This window comes from Prenolepis imparis, unplaced genomic scaffold, assembly GCF_030444845.1.
Source record: "Prenolepis imparis isolate NDT839.2.m4 unplaced genomic scaffold, iyPreImpa1.0 SCAF_1, whole genome shotgun sequence".
NCBI classification, from domain to species: Eukaryota; Metazoa; Arthropoda; class Insecta; order Hymenoptera; family Formicidae; genus Prenolepis; species Prenolepis imparis.
Genome location: NW_028141159.1, coordinates 23,743,182 through 23,767,310, shown reverse-complemented (window position 1 = coordinate 23,767,310; position 24,129 = coordinate 23,743,182). Strand labels below are relative to the sequence as shown.

The 24,129-nt window shown below is 28.4% G+C and overlaps 1 protein-coding gene across 4 annotated transcripts in view; it reads left to right on the top strand.

Annotated features, from left to right (window-relative positions):
* Positions 1 to 24,129, top strand: part of LOC145936913 (uncharacterized) — a 111,775-nt gene that overhangs the window by 43,256 nt on the left and 44,390 nt on the right. For 3 of the 4 annotated variants that reach the window (XM_083039587.1, XM_083039594.1, XM_083039577.1), the window contains one exon: positions 9,095 to 12,427. In XM_083039587.1, the coding sequence (XP_082895713.1) occupies positions 10,389 to 12,427 (2,039 nt within the window). In that variant the 5' untranslated portion in view covers positions 9,095 to 10,388. Of the gene's footprint in view, positions 1 to 9,094; positions 12,428 to 24,129 lie in introns of those variants that run through there. The other variant, XM_083039569.1, reaches the window with a different exon arrangement.

The window sequence follows — 24,129 nt, the reverse complement described above, 5'->3', positions numbered from 1 at the left end:
AAAAAAGTGTAAAAATAACACAATGTATATCTATTTTTAATTTTACACAATAAATATGTTCCGTATTATTAGTGACAAGATTTATCTGTTAAAATTTACAGAAAAAAAATATTAATTTTACTTTATAATATAAGTGGGGGTGATAAAATGTAAAATTTACAATTTTTTTTGTTAATTTTTACATTAAAACTATGTTAATTTTACACAAAATTTATTTTAAGTTTATTTGAAGTTTGCATTTATTTTATATTAAAATATTAACACAATATTCGTGTCACCATTTAACATATCCGTATTATGTTAAATTAACACAAAAATTTCTGTGGGCCGTTTGGGACAGGTGATATTTGTTAAATTTAACACAAATTTTTCAACTGTGTACATAATATGTATGTACATTTATAAATATCAAAACAACATATGATTAGCATCAGTAGATTATTCTAAATGATAGTTAAGGATTCTGCGATTAACATATGTCATTTAACTGAATTATATAAATACGTACAAGTTAATTAAAACATTGACACATATTTTTGTACTATTTACAATAGAGCTACAACGGCATTAATACAATATTGATGTTATTGTTTTCTATTGTTAATAATTCACTTCTTGTAAATTTAAAAATTGTAATTTAATTTCCCCTAATTTTTAATATTTGTATTTTCTAAAATATTTTGTGAAATAATATATTTGCTGGACAAATTTTGTCATATCAACATACAAATAAATTTATTGTTTCTTTGGATCAAAAATTTATCAATTACTTTTCTCTCTCTCTCTCTCTCTCATTTGAAAAATTTTTGAAAAATATTAACATTAGAGATATTTTTGAAAAATATTAACATTAGAGATATATTTATTCATTATAATGTTATATTTAGTGACTGTTAGAACACTTGCAAGGTTACAAAAGGTGCATATTATTGCATATAATTTTTAAACAAGAATCTTTTGTTCGACATGTGCATTGAACGTCGAATAACACGAATTAACGAAGCTAGCCTCTAAATTACAGCTTTATTGCCATTTTCGCTCTCCCTGAAAGATAACGCTATACTCTATACTCTGGCATGTTTGTGTGCAACTTTGTTGTGTAAGCAGATACAAATTCCGCCGATTTAATCCTTTACAACCTTCTTCCCTCCTTCCCTTCCCTTCTCTCCTTCATCCTAGTTTTATCTGCGACCGGTGTGATAAGAATAATGAGGAATTTCAACATGTTGTTAATGATCAGTAAATTTTTGTCTCACAATCTGATGAATTTTATAATGTTTGTTCTTTTTCGATTATTAGCATATCTTTATGTATCATTTTTGGACATTTTAATTATTTTTTTAAATATTTTTCCTTAGCATATTTCTTCGTTTTTTACGCTTTACAAATAAATACCTTGAATTTATTTATATGTGAAATTCCGTCTCTAACGTCCGTCATATAAATTTAATGACCCTTTATCGAGTCATTTATAGTCTATATTTTAAGAATGTTTTACAAAAATCGTGTGGCACTCAAAACAAATATTTTATGTATGCATTACACGAAAAGATTAATAATTTTTATTATGAAAATTTTTTCTTTTTATTCAATTATTATTTGATCAAGTAGAGTATTTTTTAAGGAAAAAGAAATGTATAAGAATACAATATATATGTGCGTGTGTATGTTTATACTAGAGTATAGAGTGTTGTGTTATATAATTCATTATCTCTCAGCTTTAGGCTCTTTAATCAGTTGAAAAATGTATTTTATTCTAAATTCAAATTTTTTAAGATTATGCATTACATAAAGCTGTGTATCAAGAATTTTTATATGCAGTAAACGTGACAAGAGCTAATAATAAATATAGAGTATATTATATAATTATTTATCTCTCAGTTTTAGGTTCTTTAATCAATTGAAAAATATATTTTATTTTAAATTCAAGTTTTTAAAAAATTATAAGATAATGCTTTACATAAAGTTGTGTATCAAGAATTTTTATATGCAATAAATATGATAAGAACTAATAATAAATACCTACATATAATTTTATACATATAATAAATATAGTTTTTATCAGAGTTTGTGTTCGGCGTCTTTTTTTACGATATACATATAGTTGTTTTTTTTTTTTTACGCACCGGCAACCGGTAATCTACTTTTTTTATAGCTGCGTAAAATGGCGCGTGCCATGGCAAGGTCGTTATTCTCAGCGATAATTGCAGTCCGAGATTTCCACTTTTTGCCTGCGAAACACATTCCGTATGAGATTCAATAAACGCAAAAGAACTCGGCTGAGAATCGCAAAAGAAGGGATAGAGAGAGAGAGGGGGGGGAGGGGGGGGCCAAAGGGGGGAGAAATTTTGTCGAGTTGACATAATCGAATTCCCTTTAAAAATCATTTCTTTTAGAGCCTCCGTTTCCATTTCTTTCCATGCAAAAAATTTACGCATCTATGTGTGTCTCTCTGTGTGTATGTGTATTAAATATTATGCATTTTACGCATATTTATTACGTATTTACACAAGGCGTCTCATATTCAGCATATTTTTGCCTTTATACATTTAGTGATTTGATTTGGAATTCATAAAACAATTCATAGAATTTAATAAAAAAATATTCGCATGCGTACAACTTTCTACAAATCTGAGATTTATTTATAAAATATTTATAAAATTTAATAAAAAATTTTTATACATATACATATACATATGTATGTATGTATATATAATATATATATTTTTAAATATATAAAATTTTATTTTATATTAAATTATTTTACAAATATTTTATAATATTCCATATTTTATATATGTGTGTAAAAAATCTTTTTATTAAACTTTTTTAAATGTTTTATATGCGTATACTCTCTCTAGTGAGATTTTATTAATATAAAAGATCATGTAATATTTTAAATTTATGTATGATATATTAAATTTTATATGAGGATTTAAAAGATTATTATTATTATTATTATTATTATTATTGGCTATATTATTGATCGACGATTAATTTTTCTTTTTCATGGTTACAGCAAGATCTTTTTTTTACGCAGTAATGAAAATTATGATTTATATTAATTTATAATTATTAAAATATTGAAATATTAATACTTCAATTTAGAGATTAGAGTAACAAAATAAAATTATCTATATTTCCGACGAGATTCACGTGTTATTATCGCGCTTGCAAAACCTTATCGTCTCGTGAATGCATAGTTACACATAAAATGCGATAAAATGCGAAAACATCATCGCAGGTTTCGGTGATGCAAACTACAGAGAAAATACATAAACAGGCCGCGAAATTCGTACATTATCGAAAAATCTAAATATCCGCAAATCGCGAATCTAAATAAAGCGAAAGGTCGCGCAAGCTGTCTTGGATTCGAATCTCAATTTGAACAACCCTTAAGAGCGCGAACAAATACTATCGCGCTCTTCTATACTTTATTCATGATTTTATATTTGAATTTTGTACGTGAAAATATATGCGAATTGAATGAACCGCGAAATTCATTTTTGCTATTTGAATTGTATTATTAACCTTAGAGAATGTTGTATTATTAACTTTAGTGTATGTAAGATTAATATATGTTTCTAATATATGTATTCTGAATATATTTACGATTTTTTCTATTTATTATTTTTAAGGAATAAATACTTATTTATATATATTTTTGTATGATACAAAAAGTATTTTTGTTAAATTTTTGAAGAGAATTTATGATTATAAATATGACATTTTTATAGATATGTTTTGTTGCAAACTAAGAACTTTTGTAGAAAATAAAACTTTATTTTTGTTACAATCTTTTAATTTTGTTGTTAGAGGTACGATTTAAAAACTCACAATTTAGCAAACCGATATTGTAAATTGTATCAAATACTACTTTTTTTAATTTTTAATTTATAATATGAAACAATGATAACAACGATAAATTTGTGTTAATGTTTAGCGTGTATCGTTGACAAAGAATCATAGTTTCAAATAAATAAAACAATTTTGTCATTTCTATGATAGTTTTATTGCAATTTTAATATTTACCTTAGAGGGTACGATTTATATACGAATTATTTCTTATATATATAATTATATATAAAATAATAAATAATATATAATAATTATATATAAAATATTTGTTGACAATGTCACATTTATAAGAGAGGATTCTTAAAATTCGTTATAAAAAATAATATTATTGAAGAAAACAGACTGTAGCTTCTAATATTAAAAAAAAATTAATATTTTCATACATATATATGATTACCAGTGTTTGCTGTTATCTAAATAAAATTATATAGATGATCATCTAGATGAAATTTTGGCATCATCTTATCTTTATATGTATAAATAACAAAAATATCTATATCTGCATCTAAGATGAAAAAAAGTGTTATCTTTAAATTATCTAGACGAATGTTCAGATAATTTGGTTTAGAATCATAGCGCATAAAAATACTTAGTAATAGAACTTAAGGAGTAAGCGATAAAAATTTATAAATAAAAGTATATGAATATATTTTTATATCCCTTTTATAATTAACATTTTTTGTATAACTGTGTTTACATAAGCGGACTTAAAAATAATATTATCTGCTAATATTATTTAATAATAAGTTATCTAGATGAATTGCCATATAATTTTATCTTTATCTAGATATATTTAAAACAAAATCATCTTCTCCTTATCTAAGATGAATTTACATATTTTGTCATCTCATCTTTATCTAGCTAATTTTAAAATCATCTAAGAACAATACTGATAATATAATTTCTTTTATGAAAAGCTTAAAAGTATCAGTTTTACTTAAATAGCAAAACCATATTATTTTATGCTTTAAAAGAAAGAAACTGAAAACTAGTAATCAGAAATGTATGTGAGTCTTCTTCTTTTCGTAGTGTGTCTGTGTGTGTGTGTTATGTGTGTATGACAGTCGATAGAGTATTGAGTTATCGTCGTTTCGATGCGGCAACTCTCTCTCCTCTCTCCATTTATGATGTATAATATATATATATATATATATATATATATATATATATATATATTCTTTATATATAAACATGTTTTATATATATATATATATATATATATATATATATATAAAAGTATGCATCCTTGTTTTTATGACGTGACTTCACGGTAACTGTAATGGCCACTCTCACAACGCGAAGCACCCCATTATCGTCACTCTATTTCACAGTTGATATCTATATCTCCTCTTCACCCTTTCCTTAAAGACCGCGCCTCGACCCGACGATGCAAACGATAAAAACCATAATGCGCTATTTCTACGCATGAATTCTCTTATCATTGCACACACCGGACTTTTCGGTGCCTTGAAAAATTATCGATCGGATTATGTGAACATAGATTGTTCAATCGAGATGTGTGATCGAAGAGTAAGATCTCCATAATTGTATCGGGATGAAAAACAATATAAATAGAAAATTAAGAAAATTGCAAAGTAATCTCGCATTAAAATAATACATATATGTTTGTTGCTTGGGCTGAACGGAAGTAAGAACGAAAATAAAATTAATATAAATACTTTATTTTTATATAAACATATACATAAACACGAACAAAAAACAAAACATTTTTTCTATAAATATTATTTATAAAGCAATTATGCGATAATTAATTAAGTAAATTGGAAATAAAAAAATAATAACTATATCGGGATGAAAAACAATATACAGGGTGTTTCTAAATATTCTTTTCGTAGTATGTCTGTGTGTGTGTGTGTGTGTGTGTGTGTGTGTGTGTGTGTGTGTGTGTGTGTGTGTGTGACACCCGATAGAGGTATTGAGTTATCGAAACATTTTAGGAGATGATTCTTTGTCGAAAATTAAGGGGGGGTTTTTCTTATAAACATATATTCCTAATATCCCTCCCTGAGGAGTGAAAATTAAGTTTTTATTTTTTTTTTCTTGAAAACTATTGAGATTTTGACGAAAAAAATCAAACAAATAAAAACGTTTCTAAAAAAATCAAGCTTTCTAACGCATATTTTTAAATAATCATATCCCGGTTTGTTAAAAGTACTAATAAAAAATTGAATAGGGATTATTAGTTTTATCTCCTTATAATAATACAGAAAGATTTAAAAAAAATATTAATAAATATCCTTTTTACTAGTAGAAAATATCCATTAAAAAAATTAAAAACCTAATTTTTATTTCTTTTGGAGGAATGTAACTCTTCGGGGGAAATATAGAAGTATATATTTATATAAAAAAAAACCCCCCCTTAATTTTCGACAAAGAATCATCGTATAAAATTTTTCCCACTTATTTAGGGAAACACCCTGTATAAATAGAAAATTAAGAAAATTACAAGATATCGCATTAAAATAATACAGATATGTCGGCGCTTGGGATGAACGAGAAATAAAAATAAAAATAAAATCAATGATAAATTAATATACTAATATAAAATATGAAAATAATATAAAATGTTATAAAATAAAAATAAATTAATATACTTTTTTATAAAAACACACACACAAAACACAAACACAAAAACACAAATAAAACAAACACAAGTACACACACACACCACACAAAACACAAATTTTTTATAAATATTCTTTATACCTAAAGCAATATTATGCGATGTAATTTGTAATTATAAAATGTGACGACATAAATAAATTGGAAGTGAAAAAATGATGAGATTATTTATCCTGTAGGGAATAGAGCTACTCGTTTTTATATCGTTAATATTTATCAAGTACGTTTGACGATCTTTGAATGGCCATTTCGCCAAGAATCTGCGATCTGAGCAGGCACTTACGTCGTGTAATGCGATCCGCGGTCTCGTTGTAAATGTAAAAGTTGATGTCGGATCGAAATTGAAGGTGCCATTGAAATTCAGCGCGTCTCTTCTCCACGATCCCGATATAATAAAGATATTGTATATATAGCCATATATTTCTCTGCGTATGAGAAAAAAAAGACCTCGTTCGTGGTGTCTGTAAAATCCCCACGTACTCAGAGACGTGATTCCGTTTTCGAAATAACATACGGATCCTTGATGGCTACTTGAGGCTCTCAGGTCCTTCTGCCTCTCATTAGCGCTCGCTAATTAATTAGCAATTAAGAGAATGAAATTTCACCAATAATGTGAAAACAATGTTACCAGTATTATCAAATTTCAATGTTATTATATTGTTTATTTTATTAATATAGTCTCTATAATGATATGTAACATTTTTATTTATATATAATTAGATATAATTAAATATTTAATTATCTATATATATCATCAGATAATATAATAAATAAATATACTTAATAAAATAAATAAGTATATACATTTATATAAATATGTATGTATGTATGTATGTACATATATTAGATTTAAAAGTAAAATGTATTATGCCTGATGCATTGGAAAAGAATCATCGTCATTCATTTTGAAATAGTAAAATAATAAAAAATACGAGAAAATGTACGCTTCCATGCATTGCTCTTTTCGAAATCTTCTGAATCTTTTGATCCGCTTTAAAACTTCCACTAAAATTTGTGTGGAAATTTATAAGTCCATTATCAATTAATAATTAAATAATTTTTATATAAAATTTAATAAAATTATTTCTTCTTTAAAAATAAAATTTATATTAAATATCTATATTTAAATATATATATTGAGGTATAATTATTTACTATAATAAATAAAACAGTTACAATAAAAAGCAAAAAAAAAAAAAAGGAACAAGGGGACAGCTGATCATAATATATTTATATCATGACGTACACTTATCTGATTTCATGCGTTTTAGCGCGATATAAATATCAAAGTGGCACGTGTATTATGTATGTGACGGTAACATGATATAACGAATATAAAAAAAAATACCGCCGCGCGCCATTGTATAAAAATAACGCTGGCCAGTCTTGTTATCGACTTGAATTACATACCACGAACCATATGATGCATTATGACGATGCATCGCAACTCGCAAATGCAACACGACGATATGCAATCATAATAGGAAGATTTTTAATTAAATTACAATATCGTTTTTATTTTCTAAAGATTTTAAGAATTAATTAAGACTTATAAAATGTTTTAGGAGGAGAGGAGAAAAAAGAAAGAAGAGAGAGAGAGAGAGAGAGAGAGAGAGAGAGAGAGAGAGAGAGAGAGAGAGAGAGAGAAATAATACAAAACTAGAATTTTATAACATAAAGAATACAATAAGTAATTATAATAAGGAAATCTCTCTCATAGATATGTGTATGATAGAAGAGAATTAGAAAATATAAAGAATTTTAATTATATAATTAAGTAAATATAGTATAACAATTATATAACAATATAGTTATATAATTAACTAAATTTAGTTACAAATTATATAACAATATACAGGGTGTTTCTAAATAAGTGCGAAAAATTTTAGGAAATGATTCTTTGCCAAAAAAAAATTAAAAGGGTTTTTCATATAAACAATCCTAATAATAATCCTATAACATATAAACACTCCGATATCCTTCCCTGAGAAGTGACACTTCTTCAAAGGGGGAAGTAAAAATTAGGTTTTTATTTTTTTTTTCTTGAGAACCATATTGATTTTACGAAAAAAATAAAAGAAATAAAAAGTTTCTAAACGAATCAAGCTTTCTAACGCATATTTTTAGATGATTATATTCCGATCGGTTAAATTCTAATAAAAAATGGAATAAGGGTTGTTATTTTCATCTCCTTATAACGATATTTATTTTTATCTCTTTATAACGATACGAGAAGATTAAAAAAATATTAATAAATATCCTTTTTTATTAGTGGAAAATATCCATCAAATTTCATTTTTCTAACGTCCAAAATTTGAGAAAAAAATTAAAAATCAAATTTTCATCTTTCCCTTTGGAGGAATGTAACTCTTCAGGGAGAGATATAGAAGTATATATTTATATGAAAAACACCCCCCTTAATTTTCGACAAAGAATCATTTTCTAAAGTTGTTCGCACTTATTTAGAAACACCCTGCATAACTAATTATAAGTTAATGTAGTATAATAGGTATATAAACGTAATAATAATAATAATAGTAATAATTGTCACAAAATATTTTCCCCATATAATTAAAGTTTTTTTTTGTTTCAGACGGCGCGATAATAAGGACGTTGTGCACCGGTATTCGAAATCTAATTAATTTAATCTTATTTGGGTAATAAACACATTTTTATTTAATTAATATAAGTGATATATTTTCTCGTTTTTTCACAAATGTTCAAAGTGCAATGAAAGTGCAACAAGGGTGTGTGTGCAATTGAGTGATTATTGGTAGTTTATTAAAATTGTCGAGAGTCCGGCGCGTCGCGACGCCGGATCATATTATTCTTTGCAATCATCCCGAGCTCTGGCTGACGGGAAATGTTCCGGAAGTGCAAGCTGCAGCAACGCGACAGCAACTGCCGACCGCCCGATATACACAGATAACGCGAACGATCGCGAGAAATTATACGAAGGATCCAAAGATCCGAGATCGAGATCGAGATTGAGGGGCAGAGAATCAAGATCGAGATCGACGAGCAGAAGATTTAAATTTAAAAACAAGAATGATGATGATGAAGAGTTGAGGAACCTCTTCCTCAGAAGGATAATAACAGATGAATCCTTCGAATTATCAAATGGTGGAATCGACGATCGAGTGAAAGTAGATCGTATTGGGGGATTTAATAAAGCAGAGGATTCCTTGCAAAGAGTGTTGAGTAAGAATAAAATCGGTAAGAGGTGCGATAGGTTGCTGAGAAGGATCAACAAAGACCAATTGTTTCCAAAGAGGAGCATCCAGCGGAAGCCAAATCTGAGGAAGAAACATGTTTGGGAAAATTTCTTGTCGTTGAAGAAGGATAGTCGAGTAAAAGTATTATCAGACAATAGAAGCTATCGACGGAGTTTAATATTAAAGAAAGAAAAAGATATCAGAAGAATTTTGAAGAAGAATATTAAGGAAGGTTCTCTGTTGCTGAGAAAAAACATTCAATGGAAAACATTGCCAACTGATAGAAGCGATCGGCAGAGCCTAATATTAGCAAGGAAGGATATTTATGAAAATCGACTGAAGAATAATATTCAGAAAAAGGTAGCCGAAATAAATAATCAGCACAATGTATTAATTGCAAAGAAATACAATCTGAATAGTCCTTTGTTGTTAAAGAAAGAGGAGATTCATGAAGACATTCATGAAAGTATTTTATTGCCAAAGAAGAAAATCAAAGAAGATTCACTGTTGAAGATAAATCTTAAGGAACAATTAACGCAGGAAAACGTGGAGAAGACGAAAAATAATATTCTCCATTTATTCTCGAAGAATTATGTTCAAAAGAATTCACATCTTTCAATAAAGAAAAATGTCAACGACAATCCAAAGAAGAATACTTCGATTGACCCATTGATGCGATTAATGGACAAAAATCAGAGAAATCCAAAGCCGTCAACAAGCATTTTTGATGACAAAGTATTTTTAGTAAAAAAGGATTTTGAGAAAACCTCACAATTGTCTACATGTGTAAGAAAGAGTTCCTCATTATTGCAAAGAAAAGATATTTCTGACGATATAAAGTTAGCAGCACAGATTGAGAATAATTTTTTATCGACAAAAAATTGTTTTTTTTTTACTCGAGAAGATATTCCTGAAGCTTTACCGTTGCAATCAATAGAAAATAACGTTCAGGAAAATTTGTATTTGACGAAGAATATTTTTGCTCCAACTAAGGAAGTTGTTTTTTCATCACCTAATCAAGGCACTTTTTTAGCTGAAGAAAATAATATTTCTGAAATATTTTTATCGTCGAAATTGACCAAAAGAACCAGTGTCCAAGACCAGTTTTCTTCGACGAAGGAATTTCCTTCTTCAACTGGGGAAGATATTTCTTTAGTTGAAAAAAAGAAGAGACTATCACAAGCAACAAAATGGACCATCTGTAACTATCTTTCGTTGAACAAGAATTTAACGTTTAAACAGACAAACGATTCGGTTGATCTCCCTTATCGATCATCGATTATCCATAGACGTCATCTTCTATCGAAAGTTCCTCGGTCAGTTCTTCAGGAATCTAAGAAAGTAGAAGGAGAACGCAATAGCGACTGTAAAGCGAAACGATCGCCACCACCGGAGGAAGTCCGGCTGAGTCAAGGGTCAACAGGGTTTGATAACGACGGGTCAGCCGATAAACACGATTCGTCGATCGCGAAATGCAGACTTACGGATTCGAATTGCTATGCGAAACAGTCGATCGCGAAACCACCCGAAGTGCATATTACAATTTCTAAGATCTCCTCTTGCCCGAAGCAAGATAACTCCGAAGAAAGTCCAGAGGTCAATTTCATCGCGGAATCTGTTGAAAGTGCATCGGGATGTACAAAGTTTGAATATCTGAAGGGGAACTTGAAGGATTCGGTCATCAAGATTGAGGATTCCGAAAAGATTTCAAAAATTCAAGCTATCAAGGTGAAACACGAAGAGATACCAAAGAAACCAGTCGGTGAGGTGAAAGACTTCGAAAAGAGCTCGAAGAATCCAATTGTCGGGATAAAGGATTGCGAAGAAACTTTGACAAGTCGAATTATCAAAGTGAATGGCAACGATTTGCCCATCTTGAAGATAATCGACAATCTCGAAGGTCCAACTCATCAACGAATAGTTCAAAAAGATTCACAGAAATTTTCCAATTGTACAAATCATCGATTGGACAAATCTGTGGATCGACGTTTGTCATTAGTAAATTCTAGAAAAAATTGCGAAAATATTTCAAAAAACCCATCTATTAAGATAAAAGAGCTAATCACCAAGATATATACCAACAATTCGCTTGCTTTGAAGAACAATCTTGAATCTTTGAACAACCAACGACTTATCCGCGAGTCCTATCGTCTTATAGATCATCAATCGGATGATTCACGGTTGCCGATAATTGAGCAAAAATTATTAGGTAACGAAAGAAGTGACTCGAACGATAGACTCCATAAGAAAAATCCCAAAATGAAACTAATTAGACTTATCCGCATTCGCGACAAGTTGGTGCTGGGCCTCAGTGCGTTCGCAATCGTGTTCACGCTTCTGCTGGTGATGGACCTGCAGATGGATCTGGGCTACAGCGGCCATCACCTGACCCCCAGCCATGCTCGCGTTAGGGTCGGCGACCCGGCGGACGCCGACAGCGTTTACAGCAACTTCCGCCGGAAGTTCCTTCAACGAGGTAATGGTAGCCGGGAACAGGCAAACGGCGACGCGACGCCCGTAGTTGAAAAATCCGGGAAAAGCGAACTGACCCCGTCATCGTCGACGATGAGAAGGCACGACGATTTCGCTGATTTGATGGACTTGGTGATGAATGGGGACGCGGTGAATGTCGATGAAGGTGTGGCGAGAATTAGCGGGGGCAACCGAGAGTATAATCCGACACTCAGAGAACTGAAGAAGATGGTACCGAGGTGAGTAGTTAAAACTCTAATAATACAATTATCTTTCCATCGAGTATCAAAAATAAAGCATAAAGCTATTGGAAGTATCATATTATAAAAATTATATTGCAAATACCGTATTAGAGTATTCGCGTGAAAAAAAGCTATTTTGTACTCTTCATGAAGCTATATGCTGTGAAAAAAAGAATAAGTTTATACTGGAATATACATATTGATTATCTTGTTTTTTTGTGAACATTTCTCTCCTTATTTTTTTTGTCAATAAGAATCGATACAATTTATTTTTAGAACAAATTCTTTAATTTATGATGTGTGACTTAATCCTTTATTAAGATTTAAATTTGTCAATTTTTTTTTATCATTTAATTCTTAATCTACTAACATTTAAATTTGTCAACATCTTTTTACCTTATTCAATTCTTTATCTATTTTATACACACATGTGTGTTATATGTATATACAAGGTGTTTCATTTTTTTTAAGTGATGCAATCAATTATCTTGAAAATAAAACATTTTCAGGAAAAATGTTCCATAAAGGGGAAAGTATGCTAAATCGTATCCCCTAAGGTAAATATTAAAATTACAATAACACTATCAAAGAAATGACAAAATTTTTTTATTCATTTGAAACTATGATTTTCTATCAACGATATACGCTAAACATTAACACAAATTTATCATTGTTTCATATCGTAAATTAAAAATTTTAAAAAAAGTAGTATTTGGTATGATTATAATACCGGTTTGCTAAATTGTACCCATGAGTTTTTAAATCGTATAACAACAAAATTAAAAAATTGTAACAAAAATGAAGTTTTATTTTCTACAAAACAGTTTGCAACAAAATACATCCATAAGAATGTCATATTTATAATTATAAATTCTCTTAAAAAATTTAACAAAAGTACTTTATGTATAACACACAAATATAAATAAGTATTACCTATCTTAATATAATTATAAAATTTGATAATATTTTCTTGGGTTGTCCATCTAAATATAAAGAAAAAACTATAAAAAAATTAATTCAGTAAATCATACCAGTACAATATAGGATATAGGAAAAAGTTAGTGGTACGTTTTATCGAACTTCCATTGCTTTGTCAAATTTGTAAATAAAAAAATAATTTAAACCATTTCGCCGATTTTTCAACGATTTCATATACAGGATTAAATAAGATGAAAAAATGCTTTAATAATAAGTTGAACTGCTTATCTTTCTCAATGTGATAGCTTAAGCACAGGGTGCTGAATATTACATGAAAATCACCCTATACAGCATGCATATTAAAAAAACCGTTCAGAAGATATCCTAAAGATATCTTATCGTTTAAAGATATCTTCGGGATATCTTCTGAATGTTTTTTGGATATGTATGCTGTATGGGACACAAAATAAATTTATGAACGTCACTCAACGGATTACTTAAGAAGGAAACAAACATTGCGGCATTCGAGTGAGGCCAGCTGCGATATTACAACAGCGCGCGTTAACATCTTAAAATATTTTAATTCTGTTTAAGAAATACAGTAAAGGTACGATTTAACGAACGGTACGATTAGCGTACTTTCCCTTAAAAGTTGTAGGGTTTCGAGGGAAACATAATATTGCTACCTAGAGTTACCCTTGGACAGGGTTGGGCAGATACTTCAAAACAAAATATTTAAATACAAGATACAAGATACTTTTTGATATATATTTAAATATTATTTAAATACTTTGGTTTTGACATATATTTAAATACATTTATAAATACTTTTAAATACAATTATTCTTTAAATTTTCTGATTATATATTGAAAGTAGAATTGTATAAAAATAGAATCAAAAGTAAAATCAGCACTTTGAAAGATAAGTTTATTTATTTTAACTTTAAACTTCATAAAATAATAATAATTAAAATAATATTAGACATATAATAGCATATATTATATAATTTATATATTATATATAATAGCATATATTATAGTAATTTAAGTATAGGTTTTTCAATACAGTATACTCTATTTATTTATCATCACTACAAACTATAACTTTGGTAATTCTTATTGCCTTTTAAAAATACCAATGTTTCAAACATTTTGTCAGATAGAAGATCACGAGTAGACGAATGTATAAATCCCGTAAAAGAAAACAGTCTCTCTGCAGGAGCGTAGAAGAACATAGACTAGTATTAAATTTTATAAACGCCTTTTGCACACGTGGGATAATAATGTAATTACATAAATACATTTAAATACAAGATACATGTAGATTAAATAATTAATTACAAAATTCAAGATACTTGATTATTCGGTATTTAAATACTGTATTTAAATAAGATACATATTTAAATACGTATCTCAGATACTTTAAGATACATATCTGCCCAACCTTGCCCTTGGATGGCGTTTTTCAAAGTCATTTAGAGATTAAACTATATGGATTTTTAAAATGAAATTACCATATTTTTTTACATAAATCGATTCTTCGCAATATTCAGCATAAGAAGTTATAAGAGTAGAATGGCCAAAAAGCAGGATTTGACTAAGTGGGCCCAACCCAATAAAACCCAGTGGGTTTTATTGGGTTAAACCCACTTTAAAAAACTTACTTAAAAACCCATTTATAAAACCCATCCAAAAATGCTAAAAATTTAATAATATTATAAATGAAGTATTTAATATTAATTAATTTTTATTTAATTTTTCTTATTTATTAATGTAATAGAAGGTCTATTACATTAATAAATAAAAAAAATTAAATAAAAATTAATTCATAATAAGGAATTGTGCCAATTAAATAGCCAATTTTCTTAATCATTAGCGAATTATAAAAAATTAAATTTAAAAAATTTAAAAACCCAACAAAATCCCAAAAAACTCAATAAAATCCAAAAAAACCCAATAAACCCCAAAAAATCTAAAAAACCACTGGGCTGGGCTTTTTAAAAAAAACCCGGGTTTTTTCAAACCCTGCCAAAAAGTGACTATATATAATTTACGAAATATGTTATGCTTTAATTTGCCTAACCATAATCTTTTACATAAAAACTATGAAATATCTCATAAAATATTTATTTTTCGATGATCTTACCTCAATACTTTTATGCACAGAATAATGAGAGAAATCAATTGGTGTAAAGATATAATGTATAGTTATTTAAAAAAAAAAATATGTAGGTAGCTGCTAGTTGCAATTTACATCCTGTATACGTGTGCGTAATTTTTTTCTAATTACGATACACAATTTTACATAGCTTCTCTATAATTTCATCCTTCAATGTGAGTGCGGCTTTAGGCGTTGCGGGATGCGGGGTCGGCTGCGGCGCATGCACGAGTGCGTTTGCCGTTTGCAAACGTAATTATACCGATGACAGTCGGGACGAACATACGTAATCTCGACGCGCGCGCGCGCGAGCGCGCGAGCGCGTGTGTATCTATTTGCGTGTACACGCATACAACGGGAAATGTTATTGGTACAGGTGCGCGATGTTCCATGGCGCCTTCGTGGAACGGTGGAATTACGTTTCGTTATAATCGCGCGGTAGAGAACGCGTACAAAAGGTTGTTGTTAGGTCTATTCGATCCCACACTCATTGCGCTGTTCCACATGGAATGTACCATATGATTCTCCACTTCGTTATTCCGACGATAAATTAAATAGTATTCTAGAAACGTCAAATTTTTTTGGAATTGAAAACGTGGATCGAAAGAAGTAAAAAAGTATTCGTTCATTAAATTCTCTTGATCATTCTCTTGATGACGATTTTTTTTAACGATAAATATTTTAGAAATGTTGAGTTTCTTAGAATTATCGAAAATGTAGGTCGAAAGGAAAAGAAGGAAGCATTCGTTCATTAAATTCTTTTAAATTGTCTTGATGATTTTTTTTTCCCCCTTATACCTCAGAATTTTATATTTCTGATTATTATTTGTCAAATTATTAATTCCCTTTTGCTCTCAATAGATTTCTAAACCTAGCAATTTCTGATAAATTTCAAAGACATCTTGTGGAACCGCTATAAATTTTGCGAAGCATGAAGGTTATCTTAATTTCCGGTGCATCGTGAACATGATTACATGGTGATAGCGGAAGCGTTGATGATTGCAGTTACAATAACGCCTCATTTCCGCGATGACATATAATTACCAAAGATAATGTACGTACAGAATTGCGTATTTGGTAAGATTCAAAGAATGTAAAATAAATCAACTTTTATCAAACGTCTGATCTTTTAATATGCATATAGTTTTTCTAAGAACATCTCACTCAATTAAAATATTTTTTTCCGTATTAAGCTTTACAAAAGACAAAAGAACAGATAATAAAATTGTATTCTTTAAGCAAGTTCAGAGATGGACTTTAGTATAATAAAATTTTTAATTAATATTTAATTTTAGAGATATTTTAAAATTTAGAAATTTAATTGAACAGTTGCCGTGCATGATAATTTTCGCTGGAAAAAAGGAATTTATAGAAGAATATCATTGGAAAATTTATGGAAAAATCAAGATTGCATTATTTATATATTTTTGCTAAACTTACAAATCGAAATTTATCGAAGCGAAATAAATAGCAAATAAAATCAAAGTGTCAAAGCGCAAGAAGCGTTTTAGTTTCAAATTACTCAATAATTTTTTGACAGTTACATTAATATTTTTGATCGGAATCAATTACAAATTGATGAAAAAGAGATCTATATCGTCACAATTTTCTCTCACTTTCTAAAACTCGTTATTGTATTACGCGTATGAAATCACGGAAACACGTTGGATCACAGTAGATTATGAAGAGAAATGCGTCATCAGCATGTATCCACTCATCATACATGTTATGTTAACGTTTCTCATCATCTTGTGTCATCTTGCGGTTGATCCTCGGAATGCAATATGCACATTCGCCGGTGATAAATATATTTTAAAAATTAAACGCAAACAAATCCGCAATTCACAATTTACTGTATATAATTAAATTGTAAATTAATTAATATTGAAATTTGTCAACTTCATTAACACACACATTTGTCAACGTCATTAACGTTTGTCAACTTTAATATGCCTATTTGTCTATTTGTTTGTTGACTTATTAACTGTTAATAAATTCATCGTCATTAATCATTTGATTAATTGAATCATTAGTTATTGATATTGAAAGTTAACATCGCTGATGTTTCCCTAAGGCAAAATATATTTTGTAAATATTTTAGAAAAAATACAGAAGTTTCAACATATTAAATAATGCAGTCAACGATGATTTCTGGTTGATCTCCTAAGGTCATATCAAGATAACAGTTATTTAATAAAAGATATAATTCTCTATGTTTTTTATTCATGCTTTTTATATCCTGTATAGAGACGATTTCAAAATATTGTAATACTTGTTTGTATTCAATCAGAATAAAAGAGACAAATATACACACAGATATATATCTAACTATTCTGCAAGACTTCATTATTGAATTGTGTGTATATGATTAATTGTCAGATCACAAAAGATTACAACAATTTTAAATCTTTATATGATTACTTAGCATATTATTAAATAATAGAGGGACAACATTTTTAGCTTTAAGCAAATTTAGATAGTTCGTATTTCACAGATATATACCTTTTAAAAGATGTTTAACTTGAAGAAAACGAAATGCATTTTATATCTTATTTCTTTGATTAATATAGACAAGTAAAATTATGACATTTTTTGAAATGTTTTCGACATACATTTTATACAAGAATACGAAATAAAAATTAAACTTTTCGAGTGCAACAGTCGCTTTTAGCTAAAATAAAATAAAATGGCGCCTTTGTTGTAAAAAATGAGCCACTGTTTCTCATGGCTTCGAAATCTTCTAAATAGGCGATTTTGTCATAGAAAGAGACATAGGAGGGAAATGAAAAAAAAATGTCTCAAACGGGTTTGAGAAGAAGAAAAAAATGGATGATCAGCTGTCTCGAAAACTTAGAACGTCTAACAGCTGACAAAGAAAAAATTTTCCACGCTCTCTCGCGGGAATTGATGCTGTGAGATCGGAAACGATCTCAATCTTGATTGAGGGAAACAATAGTGATGCAGAAAAATGGGAATAATGCACCGCCATCGTATCGATTTAGTATTATTTTAGGAAACAATTACGGCTGATTAAAATGCAAAAAGTTATTCGTCAAGATTTCCCGATTCTGTAAAATTCTGTATATAGGGTGTCCCATTTTAATCGATTATCCCAAAAACTTTTATTTTTGATTGTACAACAAATTATTTCAAATAAAAGTTGTTTAATTTGAAAAGGGACAGAAGATGGCGCTGACTTTTATCTAAAGATCGCTTTTCAAGGTCATTTAAAAGTCATTTAATTTTTTAAAATGGAACCACCATATTTTTTTATATAAATCCACCAATTGATTCCTTTCATATGCATAAAAGGATTAAAATAAGATCGTCGAAATATGAATATTTTACGAGATATTTCATAGTTTATGTAAAATTATGTCAAATTTAAATATAAAATATATCTCGTAAACTATATATTCACTTTTTAATTATTTTACAACTTTTTATATCGAAAGTTGCAAGAAATCGATTTATATAAAAAAAATATGATAGTTCTATTTAAAAAAACATAAATGACCATCAAATGACCTTGAAAAGTGATTTTTAAATAAAAAAATAGTAGCGCCATCTTCTGTCCTCCTTCAAATCAAACAACTTTTGTTTGAAACTTTTTGTTGCGCAAGCAAAAATAAAAAAATTTTTAGGGTCGATCGATTAAAATGGGACACTCTGTATCTGCTTTTTATCGACTCTCTGTTAAAGTATCATTGTAATTTATATTTTATCTTTATTTATCGAACAGATAGTTGTATTTATACACATAAGAGATAAAAAGATATAAATAAATTTTGTAATGTTATTTAAATGCTATATTTTTCTGCGACGACGTAACGATGCAACAGGTAGGCGTTCTTTTACCATCATGATTATTTCGCATCTACTTCTGTTTCACTCGTAAATTTAATTACGAAGAATACTATAATTCGCGATCGTTATATATGCGCCTCGGTTTGACGAAGTTCTTTTTTTTCCGCTATAACGTGATTTACAATGCATCTGTCATCGTATTACCATCGCTGTCATGTTAATCCAGAGAATAATAAATACAGATAAATTTAAAGTAGTCAAAATGTCAACATGTATAGGATTGAAAAGATTAGAATTGATATTTAAATATAGATAATAAAATTATAAATTATATAAATTGCAAAATAATTAATTAAGATAAACAATTAAATGTAAATAATAAAAAATTTGAATGAATAAGAAAAGAAAATTAATATAAATAATAATAAATCAATTGTATTAACATTGTTAACATAAAATTAATGCAAGAAATCATGTGTACAAGTAAATTAATTTCTGAATAAATATATATAGCATGTTAAACATTATTACATATACAATTATTATTATTATTATTATTGTTGTTTAGGAATTATATTAATTTTTATAAATCTAAAAAATTAAAATTTATATAATTTATATATGTATATATAAATAATAAGTATTACTGTATATATTACTATGCGATCCCGCTAATTATTTGGATATACATTATCATTGTGTGAATATGATAAAAATATCGCGTACAATGAATAAATAAAAAAAAGAAGAAAGAAAATTAAACGCGACTGTTTCTATATTGCGTGTCCTACTGTAATTCATGATACGCTCAATCGATCACATTTCTAACGAGCATTGATGGTCGTAAAATAAAATAGAGCTGCAGCCTCGATTATATTCTCGTTATATAATTACTAGATACGAATATTTTTTTTTAATACAGATTTTTAAGGCTCCTGGGTGCTCACCGCGGCCATATTGGAATCGTGACGTCAGAGGCGAGAAATAACACGTTGAGATTTCTTAGATGCCATTTCTAAATAAAAACATATTTGCATAAAATAACACTTAAGATCTCTTTAATACACTTCTAAAAAACGCCGAAAACTATTCTTTTCCCTTGACAGTCAATCAACAACCGTAAAATGATCGAGATATCAGACTTTGACACGCGGAATGATTGCGCATGTGCAAAGACCAGACGGACTGGGCCTCATAATATTACATTTTACAGCTGTTGACTGATTATAAAAAGGATAGTTTTCGAGAGTGTGCTAAAGCCATCTGAAGTGCTGTTTCATCGAAATATTTTTTTATTTCGAAATGGCATCTAAGAATTTTTAGCGTGTGTTTTCTCGCCTCTGACGTCACGATTCCGACATGGTCGGCGAGGTACCAGGAGCCTTAATACTAATATTTTTCAAACGTAAACAAAAAGAAGATATAGAAATTGAAAGCGATTCAATTACATGCGAAACCTCGGCTCTTTTTAATTTTCCGCCAAGTTCTATTAACCGATATAGCGCGATTTTGCACGGTAATAAACCAAAGTGAGAAACCAACCAAAGTCAAAATCGCTGAATCGTGAGGGGAAATTTTATTTCATCATCGTATCATGTGTAATTAAGAATTCTATGAGCAATAATTACAACGTTAAGAATAATTACAACAATTTTTGAGACGATCTTAGAATTTTTATTAAACTTACATATACAGAAACAGAGAGGGAGTGAGAGAGAGAGAGAGAGAGAGAGAGAGAGAGAGAGAATTTTAATTTTTATAAAATTTTCTATTATTTTTTATTAAATATTTTGGATTAATATCTTTCTTTCTCTCTCTCTCTCTCCCCCCCCCCCTCTAGCTTCATTATAATGAATTAAATCAAACAAAAAAAAAACAATTACGCTTTTTACACTTTACACAATTTTTCGATCGTTAAAATAGATATATGTATACATAACGCTCGGTCAATCGTGCATTAGAAATACAGTTACATAATTACAACATGTATGGAAAAACTGGGTTATTATCTGCGAGACTGGACATACTGGAAATACTAGTTATACGTATGGTCGATCTATATTTGGTCAAGGAATAATATAATTAATTTAACAAAATAATGTAAGTAAAGTAATTGTATATACGATTACATCTTTCAAAGCCATAATTTTACATACTTTGCATTATTAGGAAAATATTATAATTTTGTAATTCTTTAGCGTAATATTATCTATCTGGAGGGAAACATTGCAAAAGTTTGTAATACACAATCTATTTTCTAGTTTGTTTTTTGTATTTTGTATTTATTTTGTATATATTATTATAACTGATAAATATATAATTTTTGTAATTTTCTATTTTCTATTTTCTATTTTGTACTATTATAAATATATAATATATTATTTTTGCTATATATAGAAGTACAACTGCACGTTTATACAAAAATCATGACAAAAGTCAATAAAAATTATTAATATAATTCCCTTTCCTCATAAAATATCCACGTAAATAATCGATAAGTGTTTCAGTTTCATGAGAGAAAATACTCTGATATCTCGTGTTGTTATATATCTGATAATGCTGTATATAGCAAAGTATATATATGTATATGTATATATATTGTTATCCGTTCTAATCTAGTTTTAATATTTTAATTATTTAAGATTCTACAGTGGAGCAGAGACATGCTCGTTACTGAAATTAAATGTTCGATCGAGGACGTCGTAAACAAGTATATGCCGTGTGTTTGTACCACCTCTTATCGTGTTTTATCAATAAAGAGAGATAAGAGTAACGATAGATGTATAATGGGCGAAGAAAATGGGCTAGAAGTTTCAAGTCTGAATATCTCAGACTATTTGCTCGAATTGTTTAGTTTTTATTTTTATAATTTATCGTACATGTATTATGCAACAATCTAATAAATTAACTATAAATTCTGTAGATAAAAATTTCATTTTGATAATTCTGCGATTGTCTATACCGGTCTCTTATAGATAACATAAATCCATCGCTCCGATGATCTCCATGTTTTCTTATACATATAACGGTTACTTACATGGTTACATGTTGTACATACCTATAGACGGCCAGCAGGATCTATAGACCTATAGATCGGAGGATTTTCTCGCTCGGTTAGTTTCGGTTTATACACAATGAACCGAAATTAGGTCAATAGTAGCTTCTCTTTCTCGTCAATTTCCGGCAAACAGAACTGCGTGTTCTCGAATCCGCTTGCCTGTCCAAATTGTCATACACGATCAAGATTGAAGCAAAGAGAAACATGGGAAATTGATTTTGCTTTTACTAATATTGAGAGACTGTGTGAGGTCAAAATATAAAGAAGTATAAAGGAGATATAAATTTCAGACTCTCGAAAAATTTAATTGAATTTTATTTTTAATATATCATATTTTCACTCGAATTTCCAAATTATAATTTAAAATTTTTAAGTTGTAATAATAATAATGATTATTATTATTATTTTTACAATTATAATAATTATTTAATATATGTGTGTGTGTGTGTGTGTGTATAAAAATTTTAATACTTTTAACATAAAATATCTCTTTTTTTCTGAATTTTTTCCCTTATTTTTATAATATTTCTAATTTTCTATATAATATGTCTCTTATTTATATAGTGTATATGTTAAAATAATTTTTAAAAATATACCATTTTTACTTGAATTTCCAATTAAAATTTTAAGTTTTAAAGTTATAAAAATATTCACTTATAATTTATAGACAGGATGTCCCAAAAGTTCTGCAACGTTCAAATATCTCGAAAACAAAGGCTTTTTGAAAAAAATGTTTCAAATAAAAGTTGTAGGGCTTTAAGTGGCTCATTAAATAGTAATATTAGTGTGACTATAAATAGCATTGTTAGGGCCATGTAAAATTTACTTTGAAATTTTTTGATTGCACATTCTTGTAGCTTATCTCGAGATCTTTTCAAAACACTATAATAAAGTTTTTTTTCATTCAGTACTTTTCGAATTATAATGCTTGAAGTTTACAGTATTTTGACATAAAATACATATATATCTTGTAAAATATTTAATTTTCAATAATCTTATCTTAATACTTTTATGCATAAAATAATTAGATAAATTAATTGGTGTAAAAAGCGCATAGTTATTTGTAAGAAAATGTATTATAATTTGCAACATATTTTTTCTTAAAAATAATAATTTTATTACACCAATTAATTGGTCTCATTATTCTGTGTGCATAAAAGTATTAAGATAAGATTACGAAAACTGAATGTTTTACAAGATATTTTGTTTTTTATGTCAAAATATTGTATCTTCCAAGCCTCATAACTCGAAAAGTATTTAACAAAAAACTTTATTATAATATTTTGAATAAGCTACATAAATTTATGATAAAAAAGGAGTTTCCATTAAAAAATTTCAAAGTGAATTTTACATGGCCTTAACATTGCTATTTATAATCACACTATAATATTACTACTTAATGCGCCACTTAATGCCCTATAATTTTTATTTAAAACATTTTTCTCAAAAAGCCTTTGTTTTTGAGATATTTAACTGTTGCAGGACTTTTGGGACATCCTGTATAATAATTGTTTAATACATAAAAATTTTAATATTTTTAACATAAAATCTTTTTTTTCTCATTATTTTCTAATTTTTCTAATATTTCTAAATTTCTATATTTAATGTCTTTTATTTATACATCATATACATCAAAATAGGAAAATTAGATAAATATTGAAGTGGGGGGAGGGGGGGCAGAAGAATAGAGAGGCAAAGAGAGGGAAGAGGGTCCGTACATCGGGTCGTTCCGCTCTGGAAAATGCGGAGACGCATTTC